Below are 17,235 nucleotides of genomic sequence, written 5' to 3' on the forward strand. Positions count from 1 at the left end.
GGCGGAACAAAACAGCGAGGCCACGGAACAAATTTAACGCTTACGGTTGCGTCGACCGCTGAACAGTTCGGTTCGCGCAGCTCGCTCAGAAGTTCAGTCAGTGCTAGCGAGAATAACATGACGAACCAGACCAGATCAGGAACACTTGCCAGAATTTTTTTTGGGTCTATTTTGGAGAAGCTGGAATAGGGTGAGTGGACAATTTTGAAAATATAGATTGCAGTACATTAATATTTATCTTTGAAACCATCTGTTTGATCCCTCAACTCGCCAGCACCACAACCCTGGCTGTCCTCGCTGAACTCATTCACGGAGGAAAACCTGCGGCTGCACGCAGATTGCGCGTCGCCAACGGGCATCTCCCACCTTCGGCTTCGGCAGCAACGACGTGTAACCGGAGAACATACCCCTCAATTACTACGCCGGAGATCAGCCCAACCGACGATGTTCAGAACAACCCGGCAATTGTGTCAAGCGCTGATGACCATCTGAATCTGTTTTTGTAGGATGGAACGGTGGGAGGTACAAGTCAGCGCTGTTCCGGAATCAGAAAACTTTGTTGGTTGAGTTGCCAACGGAGTCTATCTGTAACTGTAATTCGTCATGTGATGAGATCAAGGATAGCTATCTGCAGAATTGCCTTGCTGCGTGCGGTGAAGATCGTGGCCGAGGCAGTGGCCAAAACTCAGGGCGACCATGCCCGGCATCTGCTGGCCAACTCGAGCATCCGTGAACTGCTCGAAAAACAGCTGCGCCAGGGCGAGGACACGGTCAAGGCACTGCTGGCGAACACAACAAGGAGCTGGAGAGGGCCGGTGGGCTGTTGAAGGAAACGCTGGAGCGGACGGCCGTGGTGGCTGAGGGGTTGAAACAGCTGTCGGCGATATAACTGCCCAAGGTTGGGTCACCGGGGCCGGCGTTCCACCACTGACAACGAAGGATGAAAAAGTAATAGCCGACATGATGAAGGTAGTCTCCTCGTACGGACCTTCAAGCACACCAGAACCAACAGCCACTTACACACCAATCGATCTACCTCAGCTAAGTTCGGTGGCCAAAAAGCGCAAGGTACCGTCTTCCAGAGTCGCCCGTCTGGCCTCGTTTGGTAATCTGTTTGCCGGCCTGGGTCTCGGCACAATCAACGAACTCGCCAAAGGTGCCCTCGGCCTCGTTCCACCAAGGCAGGCCCTCTTCAGCCCTGCCAACGCTGAACAAATCGTGGACACTCTGTGCAAAGTTCGCGGAGCGACCCTCAAGCTCGGCCAGATCCTCAGCATTCAAGACTCGAACGTCGTCTCACCCCAGCTGATAAAAGCGTTCTGTACGACGCCAGCACGCGGCAGATCATGCTGATCGATTTTGGCGCGACGCGCTTCTACCAAAAGCCGTTCATGGACGACTACGACTACATGAGGGTACGACCTCGGGTACGACTAAATCTATTTTTAGTTAATTTTACGATTAATTTTTATTAATTTTCGTAGGTCATTAAAGCCGCCACCCGAAACGACGCCAGCGCATTTTGGAGCTGTCGCGCAAGATGGGCTTCCTGACCGGGTACGAAACCAAGGCCATGGAGAATGCCCACGTGGACGCGGTGCTAATTCTGGGCGAAGTATTTAGCATTATTTATTTATTTATTACGCCAAAATTGACTTTCCAAGAGGGTTGCGAGCAACTACAAATTCGACTAAATAGTATTTATTAGAGAGAAATAAAAGTATTGCAGTTTTGCAAGGTCAGCTTAAGATTTATTTCGCGCTTATTCCTTCGACCGTAACCCTCTCTTCTGCAGTGCCTGTTTCACGCAGGTCATGATATCGATCGCCAACTGGCAGCGATTCTCGTTCTCAACCCCGATGCGTTCGTTCCTTAACGATGCGCTGTCTCAGCTGGTCCGTTCCAACGACCACCCGCATAAGTGCCAGATAGCCTTCCTTCAGGAATCGCCTCCCATCCGAAACGCCATGCTGCTGCTGAACACAGGACTACACGGGCTCAACCGCCCTTATCAAACCCTCAACGTCCCCGTCGGAGGCACCTTCCCGCTCCTTACAACTTTGCGCCAAATTTCGTCGTATTTCGAGCACCTCGTCGTCCGTCTAGAATTAACACAACTGTTGTACACGCCCTAGCCTCACAGTTCAAACCCAACGTTGTTACCCGCACAAAAGCGTGAGCTGCAAGGAAAAACACCAGAGCGACCGCTAATAGAGTTATCTACGTGCGCATGTATTGCGTGTACGTACACGAAAAAAGTGAGGTTAAATTTTGTACCAGCCAGCAAAACAAATGGTGTGCTAGTGTGTGTGAGATCGGGCTTAGATAGCTCTATTGCCAACGATTCATCTTATCTTTTTTCGGACGGAATCGGACACGAGTGCACTAGAGAATAAACTCAAAAAATGTGGAATATGTTTCAAAATATCACAATTTATTTTATTTTGTATCTTTGTAACTACCTGGCCACCTAAATCTAACAAAATCCCAAGTGTTCAATCGACATCAGCGAGACTCCTGCATCGTCTTGAGCTGCTTCTCTTCCGGGCCGATTTAGATCACGTGTGCGACCTGCTGCACTATTCCGTCCGGGTACGGTTCCTTGTAACTTATGGCCACTCCCTCAAATATCCACCTTTACCGGTCTCTTCCCTACCATGCTATATCCAGTTTCATTTGTTGCTCGTGTAGATGAAACGGCTGCCGTAAGGCGGATAAAATCGACTGCAGCCGGAAAAGTCGGGCGTTTTTCAGAACCGTAGCAGCCAAATCGGTCGGCACATTCCAAAAAAACATCGGCGTTGATTCCTAACAGCTCTTTCCGCTCCCAGACTCGCCTATAACGTTTTCTCCGTCGTTTTTCACCGGGGACTCTTATTCTTCGTCAGTGTCGAACAGTTTCGTGAATGGTACGTCCAGCCTTATCCAACTGAACCGTTTTTTCGGAACGGATGTCGTTTCAGTCAGCACCGAGATGGCAAAAAATTCTGCAACTTAATTTTTCAGGAATGAGCATTCAGCAACATTTCAATATAACTAGTCTTACCTGCGGTTGTTCAGACGGTCTTGTATCCCATTGTATCCATGATCACCTTACCTCAGAAAGTTTTTAACGCTAAAATCTTTCGAAATACTCAAATAATGATAAAAACGCTGGAACATTAAATTTAATGCAAAAGGCCAAACATGAGAACGACATTTGTTTTGGTTCGGCCTTTTGACCGCGGGCCGAATAAAAAAAGCATAAACAAAAACAAACTGGCTTCGTGTTAGGCCAGGGGCCAAAATGGAAAATGAAACTTCCACTGTTTTCAAAGAACCTAAAACGCAAAGGGCCAACTCGCTCCGCATGGTGCAAAATATTTTGTCAGGGCATATGTTGCTTTTTCATCAATTTTCTCGAATAAAATATATTTTTCGATAATTCTAAGTACAAGACAATGTACTCGTAATAGTTTTCCACCATTTAAGTGAATAATCTTTCCAATAATCTTAATCCTCTTAAATTAGGATTTGGAAAACTTTTTCCAAACTTCATCTTGATTTTTCTCAATGTTATGAAAATGGACTTTGAACCTTTTACAATGTTTTGCTTGAATTGATATAAATAATCTAGGTACGCGCAATACATAATTGCTTCATAAAATAAACATTATAAATCAATTTAACAAAGTCTAAAAGAAATAAAAAACAAAAAAAAATTGTTACTCAAAAAATCTGGCAATGCCAGATTTATCTGGCAAACAGACATCCCTGGCCTGAACCACACTATTCTGCAATCGGGGCACTCAATTTTGACCAAGGTACAGTAACCTTAAATTTTGACAAGTATTTTAAAAACTTTTGTGTATCGAGAAATTAAAAGTGAGAGTGTGTGCGTGCAACATGGAGTTGTTGTTGTTGTTGTTAATTTATTTATTTCTGGCAGCTTTAACCTTCTTGGTCATTCGCTGCCCTAACATGGAGTTAAACTGTTTGAAAAGCCTTGGTTAGCTTCACAGCAACTGCACAGAAAATTTAACTCCATAGGGCTTTTGTTAATTTGATTATTATCCACCGGTGTCTACCGCGGTAAATGAAATACTTCACTTTGACATTTCCAGATACATTTTTGTGTAGCATGTTTGGGGCGTGTTCACCGCTCTTGATGTCACACATGGGGCGTGTTCAACGTTGTTGATGTCGCAGCACTCTGTGAACGCATCCCAAAAATCTGTCAGTCTGACATTTGACTTTTGAAGTTGTTGATGTTTTCCTTCCTCTTGATGTTTCGCAAAATAAATGTCTCGGAATATTTTATATCACAGAGATTTAAGTTCTGCGTAAATTTTGCTTTTAGAAAGCGGTCCAGCAGAAAATGGTTTTTAAATCGTGGTATTATTAGCGTCGAATTGTGGATGTTTTCTGCGAGTACTTATAGTTTGATTGGAATTTTTCAGGTTCCGGTGCAAAGGCATCGCATCAACTTCCGGCAGGAAGTGAACGTTTCGGGTGTGAGGGACCTTCGAATCGAGGCGATGCGGACAAAGTGAACCAGAGTGTTGCAGATTGACGAAGCTTTACGGAATAGGAAGAACAACATGGTGGTCAACGCGAAGAAGCCGCTTCCGGTTGTGATGCAGTGATTTTGTAATGACGTCCCAAACTACGATGAAAGGCTTTCGGGAGGGATCTGGTCCAAATACAAGCGTGGAGAAATTACCAGAATGCTGCTTCAGGGGACCTTCGACCAGTCTACCACACTTGGAGCGCTGCAGTTTTGCTTCCTGCTGTCGATCATGGTAGGAGTAGAAGTTTGGCCACGACAGAAGCAATCACCATCTTAGCATCGAATTAGAATTCGCACGATATTCAGACTCAATCGAAGAGCGTGTTCTAATGATCGTCAAGCAAAAAATAATGTTGACCACTATCCGGAATGGGTAGTAAGGGCGCCAACTTTACCAAACAAAAGTTGGACGATATTCTGCGTTTTGGTACGGAGGAACTGTTCAAGGAAGACTGCAAGGATAACCACGATTTCAAGAGCGTTGAGGCGAAAAGTTACCACCAAGAAAAAAGTGAAGATCATCTAGCAAGACGCGGACAGTTCCGATCCCGCGTACTCCGTCATCACTTTCAACAGAAGCAGGAAGGCATGTCACGCCAAGAGCTTTCTCAGGGGGTACTGGAAGACAAACCACAAACGAAACAAACCTAAATATTTTGAACAAAATATTATTTTCCCAACAAAAAGAATCGTACAAACTTAAGACCTAATTCAAAGAACAAGCTTTGCTGGTTCAAAAATTAAAAAATGACAATTTCATCATTTTTTCCCCAGTTTACGATAACCGAACACTTAAACCAATTTTCAACAGCTTTTTTAATTTCAAGTTCTTATAACAAGCATTTCTGTTATAAAAACTATTATTAGGTACTTATAAAAAATATTTAAGTTTAGTTAGATTAAAAAGTTTATGTTTGGTAATTTAAAAAAAATAAACCATGAGTATTACAATAGTCTTATTAAGATCTTGGTTATTTGTTAAAGTTTGATTTTTTATGTTTTCTCTATCTCTGTTTTCATACAAATATAGGAGCAGTACAAATAATACAAATGATATGTGAAAAGCTTGAAAAAAATTGTATCTTATATATTTTAAACAATCCAATCATATAAAAATAAAGGTTCTATGATGTTCTTGTTTCTCAAAAAAAATACAAATTATTTTCGAAAACACACAACAAAATCATAAAAAATAAGTGCCAAAAAAAACAAAACGACAATCAAAAATCTAAAAACAGAACACAAACCCCAGAAATAAAAAAAAAAAACAAAATACCAAAAACAGAAAACAAAAATCAAAAAAAAAATGCAAAGCACAAACACACAAAAAAAGAACAAAAACCCAAAACAAAAAAACCACAGAAAACAACAAACAAAAAACCAAATCAGAAAACATTAACAGAATACAGAAAACAAAACAAAAACCAGAAAAAAAACAAAACAAGGAACTAAAAGCAGAAAACAAAACACACACATAAATATAATAAATTCAAAAATTCAAAAATTCAAAAATTCAAAAAATTCAAAAATTCAAAAATTCTTAAATTATTAAATTATTAAATTCTTAAATTCTTAAATTCTTAAATTCTTAAATTCTTAAATTCTTAAATTCTTAAATTCTTAAATTCTTAAATTCTTAAATTCTTAAATTCTTAAATTCTTAAATTCTTAAATTCTTAAATTCTTAAATTCTTAAATTCTTAAATTCTTAAATTCTTAAATTCTTAAATTCTTAAATTCTTAAATTCTTAAATTCTTAAATTCTTAAATTCTTAAATTCTTAAATTCTTAAATTCTTAAATTCTTAAATTCTTAAATTCTTAAATTCTTAAATTCTTAAATTCTTAAATTCTTAAATTCTTAAATTCTTAAATTCTTAAATTCTTAAATTCTTAAATTCTTAAATTCTTAAATTCTTAAATTCTTAAATTCTTAAATTCTTAAATTCTTAAATTCTTAAATTCTTAAATTCTTAAATTCTTAAATTCTTAAATTGTTAAATTGTTAAATTTTTAAATTCTTAAATTCTTAAATTGTTAAATTCTTAAATTCTTAAATTCTTAAATTCTTAAATTCTTAAATTCTTAAATTCTTAAATACTTAAATTCTTAAATTCTTAAATTCTTATATTCTTATATTCTTATATTCTTATATTCTTATATTCTTATATTCTTATATTCTTATATTCTTATATTCTTATATTCTTATATTCTTATATTCTTATATTCTTATATTCTTATATTCTTATATTCTTATATTCTTATATTCTTATATTCTTATATTCTTATATTCTTATATTCTTATATTCTTATATTCTTATATTCTTATATTCTTATATTCTTATATTCTTATATTCTTATATTCTTATATTCTTATATTCTTATATTCTTATATTCTTATATTCTTATATTCTTATATTCTTATATTCTTATATCCTTATATTCTTATATTCTTATATTCTTATATTCTTATATTCTTATATTCTTATATTCTTATATTCTTATATTCTTATATTCTTATATTCTTATATTCTTATATTCTTATATCCTTATATTCTTATATTCTTATATTCTTATATTCTTATATTCTTATATTCTTATATTCTTATATTCTTATATTCTTATATTCTTATATTCTTATATTCTTTTATTCTTATATTCTTATATTCTTATATTCTTATATTCTTATATTCTTATATTCTTATATTCTTATATTCTTATATTCTTATATTCTTATATTCTTATATTCTTATATTCTTATATTCTTATATTCTTATATTCTTATATTCTTATATTCTTATATTCTTATATTCTTACATTCGGTTTCGGCGATTGTCCACGCTCAATACAAAAAAGATTTTTTTTTGTATGAAAATTTGTCCACATTTCCAAAAAAAAAGTGTCCACGTGGTTTATGGATGGTCCCTTCCACAGTTTTTTTATTTTTGATTTCCAAATGTTTAATTGTTTATGTATTTAAAAATTATAATTTCTATGAATTTTTCAACTGTTCAATTGTTAAATAATTCAATTTTTGATGATGATTTAAAAATGATGATTTACTAAATTTTTACATTCGAATTATTTTTGGAATTATAGTTGATGAGAATTTTTAAATGATAGAATTGTTAAATATTTAATTTTTTGATGTTCTTGAAATTTCAAATTTTGAAATTTTTGACATTTTGTTTTTATATAATTTTTGATATTTTACTTTTAAATTTTTGAATTTGTAAAATAATTACAAATTTTAATATTTTTGATTATTTAGATGTCTGATGCTTCGAATTTATAATTTATTAATTTTTTGTTAGTTACTGTTTATTTACTCTTATTTTTTTTAATTTAAAATAATAGATTTTTAAAATATGTATTTTTATTTTTGAACTTCTTATTCCATTTCTGAGTTTCTATATTTCTGTGTTGCCAAATTTTAGAGTCGTCAATCAACCTAAGGCATTCTCCAGGATGCCCTCGAAAGACTGGCTGCGCTAGGGTTAGATTAGATTAGATTAGATTAGATTAGATTCTGTGTTGCCAAATTTTAGAGTTGGTAATCCACTCAATTTGAAGAAAAAATCTACCAGAAAATTTGGACTTTTCCTTTGATTTACTTAATTTCCATCCTTTTAATCAAGATGCATTTGAGTTTTGGCTTTATTATTTATTATTATATCAAATACAAAATTATTCATTCATTTGTAAATTTCAATCGCATTCAAATAAGCAAATTCAAATTATTTGATTTTTTTTCTATTAAAACATATTGCAAACAAGCATAGTACAAAGAAATGTCAAACGCCATTTTTCGTTTCTGTTTTTTTATCAGCTGCGTATGTACCGCTTAAAGGCTGGTATGCAGATCGGAAGGAAAGGGGTCAAGAAACAACTTTACGAACAGCAGAACAAAGGAGAGGGAATGATTTCTTGGGGCTTTTCTTCACCCTCTCTGGCTTGCTTTCGCTGCCGCTGCTGCCCATTTGAATTTTTTCTTGACCGGTTCCTTCCGAAGTGCGTATATTGCTTAAAAAAATCTTTTCGTGACCCTTCCGCTTTTGTTTTCTTTTTATAAGGAGTCTTGCGTTCCTTTCGAGCTCCGTATCAACCTAAAATTGTAAAAATTACGTAGAGTCTGGTACACAACAAAAATACATATTTTGCTTAAAATATAGGAAATGGTTGTAAAAGTCAAAAATAACTCCTGAAAATCAATACATTAAAAAAACATTGGAAAAGTCTAATAAAACAAGTCAAACTTCAAATAGTTCTTCTTTCCAATGCTTGTTGAAGATCATAATTGGAGACAATAAAAATAATTACACACAGCTCAAAATTTAATTTAATTTTTTTTTTCGCTTTTGGTCAGTTAACGAATTTTGAATTTTTGAACTACAGATCGGTGGTAGGCGTAACAGTTTTGGGATTTTTTTTTTCATGAATTCATTGTTGTTTTTGCACATTTTGATAGTAGAATAACTGTAATAGTAATGTATAAAGCAGAGCAGATGAACATTTCAATTATTTTTTAGAGCCGTTGCTCAAATTATTACTCCTGCTTGACCAGTTCGGTCTGACGGCAGGCGAAGTCATCTTCCGGGTGAGTAGTGGGCCGCTGGTGTTGGCGTCAAGCGAAATCAGCACTGAGTTGCCTGACGGGTAGCGCTGATGAAGTGTTTGTTCCGTGAGCGACTTGACCTGGAAGCGGCCCGGCGCAAGAACAATTTTCATGATCGCCGCCATTTAGTTGTGCTGTATCAATCAGCCCACCTTGTTGATCTTGTAGATGTTCTGCTCCATCTTTTTATAGTTCGATCGCGCATGGCCGATTCGATATTCCGTAAATCTAAAAGCAAAATGGAAATCTTCAATTCTGAGCAAAATTTTACAAAAAAAACAACCTACTGTTCAGCATGCACACATTGGATTTCAAGCTGGACAGAAGTTGGAAACGTCATCGAATCGACCAAGAATGAGCCTGAAGACAGCGGCCACGAAGGGTTGACGTGCAACTGGAGCCATTCCTGGACAAGTGGATGACCGCACAACACCGGTCGCCAAGTAAATTTTGCGAGGAACAGACAACTACAGGGACAACCGGATCGATTTTGGCTCGAACAAACACCTACTTGGACAGCGAGTTGGCATGCTGCACCCGGTATTCGATGATGGCCAAACAGGTGCTGAAGTTGGCCAGCAGATTCTCCGAGCCAGCGCCATCAGCTGGCTCGTGTGACTGTGGATGAGGGCTTTGAGCCAGCAAACAGCCGTTACGACACTGTAAACAAAACCGAAGTTTTCCTGTATGGCGGCATCTTTTCAAACGAACAAAATTAAAAACTTACTGCACACTGTCCTGCTTCATCAGCGTGGAAATCTCCCGCAGCAGCACCGAAATGCTGTCTGCTGAATCAGCTCCTGCTCGTTCATGCTGAACACGCTGCGCCGAATTTCTGCGTCCTTGCTGCGAAGTCCCTGCAGCAGCAAATGGGCCATATTCTTCTGACTCATCCCGGAAGACTTCCCCCTCTCCAGCCGGTCCTCCATCGGAATCTCCACCGTCTTGAGTGCCTTCTTGCCTGCATTGAACGGGTTCAAAAATTCCACCGACGCGCTGTCCACCGTCGGCGTTCGCGTCTTGAGCTGCAACTTTTCCTGCTCCTTGCGCTGGAACGAGGCGGCCACTTCCGCCAGGTTGGGTGAGAATTCCAAGCTGGCGGCGAAGATGGGAAGGCGGCCGATAACCTTGGAACCGGTTTCCTTGGTACCCTGCGTAACCTGCGCCAAGCAAACTTTGCGAGCAACGGAATGACTCGCTTAAAATTCTCTTGCTAACACTACCAAAAAATAACAAAACAAACAGCTGTCAAAAATTTACCGCATTGGTGAGCTGCTGCACCAAGCTTTTTGTGTGGTGAGCCTGGTCAATGTTTTGGTGGAATTTCAGCAGAGAAATGTTTCATTTGAAATATTCTGAAATGTGTCATGCGACACCCGCGCGTCGCATGAAGTATTTCAAGAAAATCCACCGCGGTTAACCGCACTCAAATTAACAAAAGCCCTCATGTCATGTTGCGATCGTTGCGATTTGACAGTTCGATAGATTTCGTCTATCGTGTAACAAAAAGGCTGATTGCTGGCAACCCTTCCCACTGACTCTCGGATTGGTCGTCAAGGTGGCGCTGTTGAGGAAGCCGGAAGTATTTTACCCAACACCCCCCTCCTCCCCTCGCTATGCACCGCTGAATTTGATTCCAGCGAAAAAAAGACTCCTCGTAATTCAGCAGTTGTTTTGATTCGCGACTTTCTGCCTGCGAGCGCGGTTGAAATCGAATTTTTCTTGCGGATCGTCAAAGAGCAATGCGTGTGTGACTGATCCCAACGCCACTTCTGCTGGCTGGATGACGGATTTAGTCGGAAATTTTGCAGGTAAAAACTACGCGGACGGATTTCTGACGCAAGCTTTCACCGGTGCGTGAAATTTTCCGCTGAAGATGGATTTTTTTTGTGGGGAGGGAGGAGAGGGCGTAGAAAAGTGGCGTTCGAAAAATGACGACTGAATGATTTTAAATGGGGTTTCACGAGGTGTTAACCAATTTGCAGGTTTTGACAACATAAAAAAAACTGTTTAATGACAAGTAAAGTAGCGAGTAAAGGTGGTCATTTCCGCCCTGTGTGTCATTCACGGCAGTTCGAGAAAGAAAATTGAAACTGAAAGCCGTGCGCCGCCATTTTATTTCTTGCTTCTCGCACGCACACACTCTCGCGCCGGTCGTGTACCGACGAAGGCCGAAGAAGATTCGACCAGAAAAAGCAAAAGAAGGAAAAATTTCGACAAGCGGAGCAGATTCTCGCTGGCGACTTTTGCGGAAAATAAGCCCTGTAAAAGTGGCCACTTCCGGGCGGAACCTATCGCGGCCGACGGTGGACGATGTGAGGCGTGCCAGTGAAATCGAGTTTACCGTGGCCACACCGGATTAGTGGTGAAAATCTGCGTTTGAAAATCTTGTGTAGGAAATTTTTCTCGGTTCGTCGCGAGGACCGTGCGCTGTGGGACTTGCACAAACCACACACACGCTGAAAAAGGCGAGAGAACTCGAGAGAAAGAGAATTGAGTTGCAAACTGCTGCGCTGCGCCGACGATCGTGTCCGTGATTGTGTCTGTTCGCGAGTGTGTTTTTGTGCGTTTGTGCCCCAAGGGTCAAGTGAAGCGACCGCCGCCACGGCCGTCAAAAAAGAGCAACTTCAAAAGTGGCTTTTTCGAGTGCTGTGCGTTTTTCGTGCGACGATTTTATGCGGATTATCTCGCTCAAGGCACAGGTAATTAGCCACCAATTACGTTGTTTGGGGTCCACTTCCCGTCGCCGAGATAGTCGGACGTGTTCATCGCAGTAGGCGGCTGGCACCGACGTCGCACCCGCCATGTTTGGGGAGGAACGGAAAATCAACGAAAATAGTAACTTTGAAGTCAAAACAAAACAGAACGCATTCAAACTGCGACGATTTCGGATTCCGCACAAATATCACCCTCTAAAAGTGGTTCCGTCACTCGAAAGCTCAGTGCAAAAACAATATCATCCTGAAAATTTCACGTCGTTCCGTCCGGGAGGAAGTGCCTTCTTGGGTTTGCCAAACGTCCAAGAATGAAAAGTGAACCGAACGTTTCTTTTTTCTCTTTCTATCAGCGGCACTCAAACATTCGTGTTCGCCAGGGTTGCCAGAAAACAGAAACCTACGAAAGATGGCAAACAAATTACATTCATTGTTTTTTTTTTCTAGCGAATCAAAACAAAACACACTTTGCGATGGTGCTGGTTTGTTTAGGAAAGCGTTGAACATTGTTATCATAAAGCAAAACAATGTATATGGGCCAGTGTGAGTTTGTAAACAATAACACTCAAACCCCGGTGGTTAATCACTTTTTCGTTTGACACTTTTTAGTTTGTACCCCGTTGGTAAAAAGTGACGAACTGTCACTTTTACACGGCACTCACGCACACAATCAAAGCAAACGTTTTGTAGTGTGTGTGAACTCCTTGTAAAAAGGGCACTCAAAAAAATCCACACGTTGATGCTACGTGAAAAATCACGTAACCCCAATTTTCCCCTCGCTATGCCCCTTTTACGTGATACACGTAAAAATAATGTGAAAGTGTACCGGCAAAAAAATGATTTCACGTTGAAGTTACGTGAAAAACCTTCTAGTATTTTTCCACTAGGATCTTCCATGTAGCTTTTATGTGTTTTGTAATGTGACTTCAACTAGCTTCGAGTGTGGCAGTCGGCCAAATTTCTACGTGATTTTTTTAGTATGAAAATTGATGGCGTTCTGTGAAAACTTGCTGCCGAACTTGTGCTAATTAAAATGTCATAAACGGTAAGTTTATTAGGTGTAATAGTATTTTCAAAACTAATTATTTATTTTGGCAGAAAACAACTTCTGGACCCTGCATTTTCGTATCCGACGGCCGTTGGAATTCTAGCCGGTATCCTATAGACTCCTCGAAGGCAACTTGGCAGTCTCGACGTCGATTTCATACATCGGATTACCATTCCGTCGGTGCCATGGTTGGTGCTACTGTGGATCTTGACGCCACCGAAGGGGACATAGCCAACAAGTTGTGGGCCATTCCTGAGTGTGGCCCGAAGGTCTGCCGTTTCTTGGTCAAGCAGCTGGGGTTGTGTCCGCGTCAAATATGTCCCAAGACACAAACCTCCCTAAAATACCACAACCTTGACCACAACTATCTGCTACGCCAGAGTACCGGCTATTTCCGCCGCCAGAAGGTCAAGGCAGAAGACTACGACTTTGAAACGGGTTGCTGCGTTGATCTGGGGGGAAGACCATGTTCCGCAATCTTGGGAAGACCGGATGCGTTTATCTGTTTGTTCTAAGAAAGTGAAACGAACTTATTTGTTAGTTTTTTTTTATGACGTGCTTTTATAGCGAGATTGTTCCGAAGATGCTAATTTATCAATAAAACAATTTTACACCATATCAATTATTTTTTATTCTATTTTGAAAAAAATACCATAAAATACGAACCTTCTACTATAAAGTTCATATAATGTTTACTAAAACGCTTAAGTAAAACTCATCGGTTGATTCATGTAGGTTTCACGTGTGAAACACGTAGAATCAACGTGAAATAATCTGACCAATCAAATCTCGTTTCTACTAGGGCCACCTCGTAAAAGTTACGTGAAAACTGTAGTGGAAAAAAACCACATAACTTTTCACGTAACTTCAACGTGATTGTTTTTTTGAGTGGGTGTCAAGATAAAAAGTGACCCCGTTCGTTTGACAACAGTTGGTGTCAAACCATCGGGGTTTGAGTGTAGTGTATGAATTCTCGTCCCTGACTTCCTTTCAACCTCTTATACGGCAGTAATATGAAAATTAACTGCTTTTAATCTGAACCACTGTTCTACGAGCTACCGCTACGAAGGGTTAATCCGGTGGCGCTGGAGTTATTTAAGCCCGAATTACGCACACAAGCACGCCACTTGTTTTGCTGGACGGTACAAAATTTAACTTCAATTTTCATGTACGTACACGCAATACATGCGCACGTAGATAACTCTATTTCAGGACTTAACTGACCTTTAGATCAGAGCATTGATTTTTACATTTACCTCATGATAGCATATTTTTCAAAGAGACTCGACATCTGGTGGAGAGTGTCTGGAAATACTTGTCAAAATTGAATACCCTGTTTGCAGAGACATCTAGATTGTTGAAATCCTGATCCCTGATTGATTGAGATAGTGGCATCTACCGATGAAAACTGAAACGGTTGGCTCTCATCTAATCAAATAGAGTTATCTACGTGCGCATGTATTGCGTGTACGTACACGAAAAAGATTGAGGTTAAATTTTGTACCCGCCAGCAAAACAAATGGGGTGCTGGTGTGCGTGAGCTCGGGCTTAAATAACTCTATGGTCTTATTTTAGGGAGCGTGCTTTTATAACGTAACGCAGTTAGGGGGGGAGGGGTTGTCGGTGTTTGTTACGAAATGTGACGAAAATTTGGGGAGGGGGAAGTGCTGAAAAATTCTGTTACGTAACGCAACATTTTCATATATGAATTAAAAAATGCAAAAAGACCTTGCGTTACGCGTTACAGGGGGTAGGGGGATCGCACATCTGTTACGTTTTGTTACGATGAGGGGGAGGGGGGGGGGGGGGGACATATCTCTTTCAGGATCCCTACTTAATGAGTGTCTTGTGATAGTGCCATTGAGCAAAAACCCTCAAAATCCGGTTTATTGAAAAATCAAAAAGAGAGATGTGCAAAAATTCTAAGTGTAAACATAACTCGAGCCAAACATTTCATTAGGGCACATAACCAAAACTTTGGGATTATTCCACTATTCCATTCATTAGTACACTCCCTACATGCCTTCCAAGAATCAGATTGATAGCAAACAATTTCCTATTAAAAAAAAATAATAAAAAAAAAAAACAAAAGGGCACATAACAATGTTCACCCCAAACCAGAAAAAAAGTTCAATTGTGCCCTTTTCTTTTTCGTTAGTTTTTCGTGGTTAAGGAACTTTCTATGTTATAAAGTGAACTTTTCATACATTCTTAACACTAATTCACTTCAAAACAAAGTTTGGTTTACGTTTCACCAAGGATTTCTGCAGAAAAAAACTTCGTCGAAATACAATATTTAATACGGCCCGCGGCTGCTGTTCAGTACACTTCTAAAGAATTTTTATGTTTCACATACCTTATCTACACCATTCGATCACAAAACTTCACAAATTATCAAAATTTCCGCTAAATTCCTCATTATTTCTAACTAAACAAAAAGGCCCATAAACATCATTAAAAACAACAATCAGGTGACAGCGCTTTAGTGGCCCATTATGCACAACAGTTGGAAAGTTAAAAGGGCCTAATAGCGAGATCTTTTAAAATTATGAGTTTTATTGCGAAAATCAACATAAATTAAGAAGCATTAAAGCAGAGTTCAGGATAATGATGTGTTTTATCGTATCATCAGTAAAAATACCACCAGTCAAGCTTTCTTTTTAAATAGGAATTGAAACAAGTTGTCCACTTTTTGCCAGCGATTTTCTCGAATCGCGGTTTTTGGTTTTGTGCCCTAATGAAATGTTTAGCTCGAACTATCCGGCGCCGTCGCTCCGTGCCGTACTCAAACACTTAGGAGCCCAGTGCGGCGAAGTCCTTGTAGTTAAATGGAAGACACTAGTGGTTGGTACTAGCAATGGTGGCCGACAGCTATAAAGTCAACTTTTTTTCGTTTTTCGATGTGAGCCGGTAACATGGATTGAAAATTTAATTAAAAAAAAGTTTGGACAGTAGCCGCATTGTGTTTAAAAAAATCCGAAATGAATTATAAACAAAAAACATTATTATTCACGCGGTGTCGAAATCATCAAAACTGATACAGTAGTTGTTCGGTAACTGGGCTGAGAACGTAGCCCAGTCACCGAATGCTGCTCGCTAACTGGGCTGAACGAAAAATAACGAGGGGACCACCGATGCATAATATTTTCCTGATGAAAAATAAAAATTAAAAGTACTCAAATTTATTTACAATGCTTACTTTTCATATTTCTTTACTGCCGTTCTACGCATAATTGTCCCATGTTCAAAAAAGTGCAACTGAGAAAAACGCGATTGAAATTTTTCGACCGATTTCTGTGTTTCTACGCATAATTGTCCCGTGGGTTCCTATTCGCCCTATGTGTCCCTAATCGCCCCAGTTAGTAGTTTATCGCTCTTATTAGTTATCTTCTTGATAAACAACAGGTAAACAAGACACAATACTTCGTAAAAATAATGATTCCGTGTAAGCAAATACTTGGTGGGACAATTATGCGTAGAAGTTTAACGATGGGACAAACAGACTTGATGTTGTTTTTAATGAGTTTCCGAACAAAGTACCAAATTTTATGTGTTTTTCTTAAAGTACACGTAAAACTAAACTTAAAAATGTCATAAAGTCAAAATCGTCAAAAATGACATGGGACAATTATGCGTATAACGGCAGTTTAATTGTGACTTGAAATGTAATACATGTTTGAAAAAAGTTTTTTTTATTTGTTGAAAAGGCTTTTGGCATCCATTAACCCCTCGTTCATTTCGGTTTGTTTTGGTTTTTTGACGTTTGTCTGCTTTTTAACTGGGCTACAGCCCAGTTATCGAGCGCCCAGTTAAAAAGCAGCCCAGTTAAATAACGCCCAGTTACCGAACAACTACTGTATTTGGTAATCAGCCGTTTCGCAGCATATCAAATTTTGTAATTTTCTTAAATTTAAATGTTAAAATGTTTTATACATTCCAGAAATTTTTCACCTACTTCACCAAACTTGTTTAATTTATAATTTTTAACTCGATAATCAATATCTCTGGAATAAAACAAACATAAACTGGGGTGTTTTGAGTTACGGTTATTTATAATTTTCAATGGCGCACTCCAGGTAGAAACAATACTTTGATCTACATTTTGATCACGGAAATGGATTCTACGTAGAATATCCTTCTAAATTGAGTCCAAGACCTTCGAAGATTTGTGGTTTCTAAGCTATCGCCGGGGTTGGAAGTTTAAATATAGATGGAAGATCCATCTGGTGCTTGCTTTTTTTGTTCAGGCAGGGCCAGACAATCGAGAAATTAAGAGTGCAACATGGAGTTAAACTTTCCGTCCAGCTTCT

The 17,235-nt window shown here is 38.8% G+C and overlaps 2 protein-coding genes and 2 long non-coding RNA genes across 5 annotated transcripts in view; 3 read left to right on the top strand and 1 right to left on the bottom strand.

The window, feature by feature from the left end:
• Positions 1-1,860, top strand: LOC120421969 (atypical kinase COQ8B, mitochondrial-like). Its single transcript, XM_039585283.2, has 3 exons — positions 1-190; positions 275-1,427; positions 1,485-1,860. The coding sequence occupies exon 2, from the start codon at positions 961-963 to the stop codon at positions 1,351-1,353; it is 393 nt and encodes a 130-aa protein (XP_039441217.1). The 5' UTR covers positions 1-190; positions 275-960; the 3' UTR covers positions 1,354-1,427; positions 1,485-1,860.
• A 2,174-nt stretch (positions 1,861-4,034) lies between these two features.
• LOC120421586 (uncharacterized) lies at positions 4,035-5,745 on the top strand. Its single transcript, XR_005605999.2, has 2 exons — positions 4,035-4,374; positions 4,440-5,745. It is a non-coding gene; the product is annotated as an uncharacterized LOC120421586 (long non-coding RNA).
• Positions 5,746-7,204: 1,459 nt separating this feature from the next.
• On the bottom strand, positions 7,205-10,608 carry LOC120420969 (uncharacterized). The gene is made up of 3 exons (XR_005605929.2): positions 9,891-10,608; positions 9,447-9,823; positions 7,205-9,391 (listed from the first exon to the last, which is right to left on the bottom strand). It is a non-coding gene; the product is annotated as an uncharacterized LOC120420969 (long non-coding RNA).
• Positions 10,609-10,792: 184 nt separating this feature from the next.
• LOC120420976 (homeotic protein female sterile-like) overlaps positions 10,793-17,235 on the top strand; it is a 50,305-nt gene continuing 43,862 nt past the window's right edge. Inside the window, exon 1 of one of the 2 annotated variants that reach the window (XM_039584121.2) lies at positions 10,793-10,974. The gene's annotated coding sequence lies outside the window, so the exon portion shown is untranslated. Of the gene's footprint in view, positions 10,975-11,079; positions 11,866-17,235 lie in introns of those variants that run through there. The other variant, XM_039584115.2, reaches the window with a different exon arrangement.

This window comes from Culex pipiens, chromosome 3 (genome assembly GCF_016801865.2).
Source record: "Culex pipiens pallens isolate TS chromosome 3, TS_CPP_V2, whole genome shotgun sequence".
Classification (NCBI taxonomy): domain Eukaryota; kingdom Metazoa; phylum Arthropoda; class Insecta; order Diptera; family Culicidae; genus Culex; species Culex pipiens.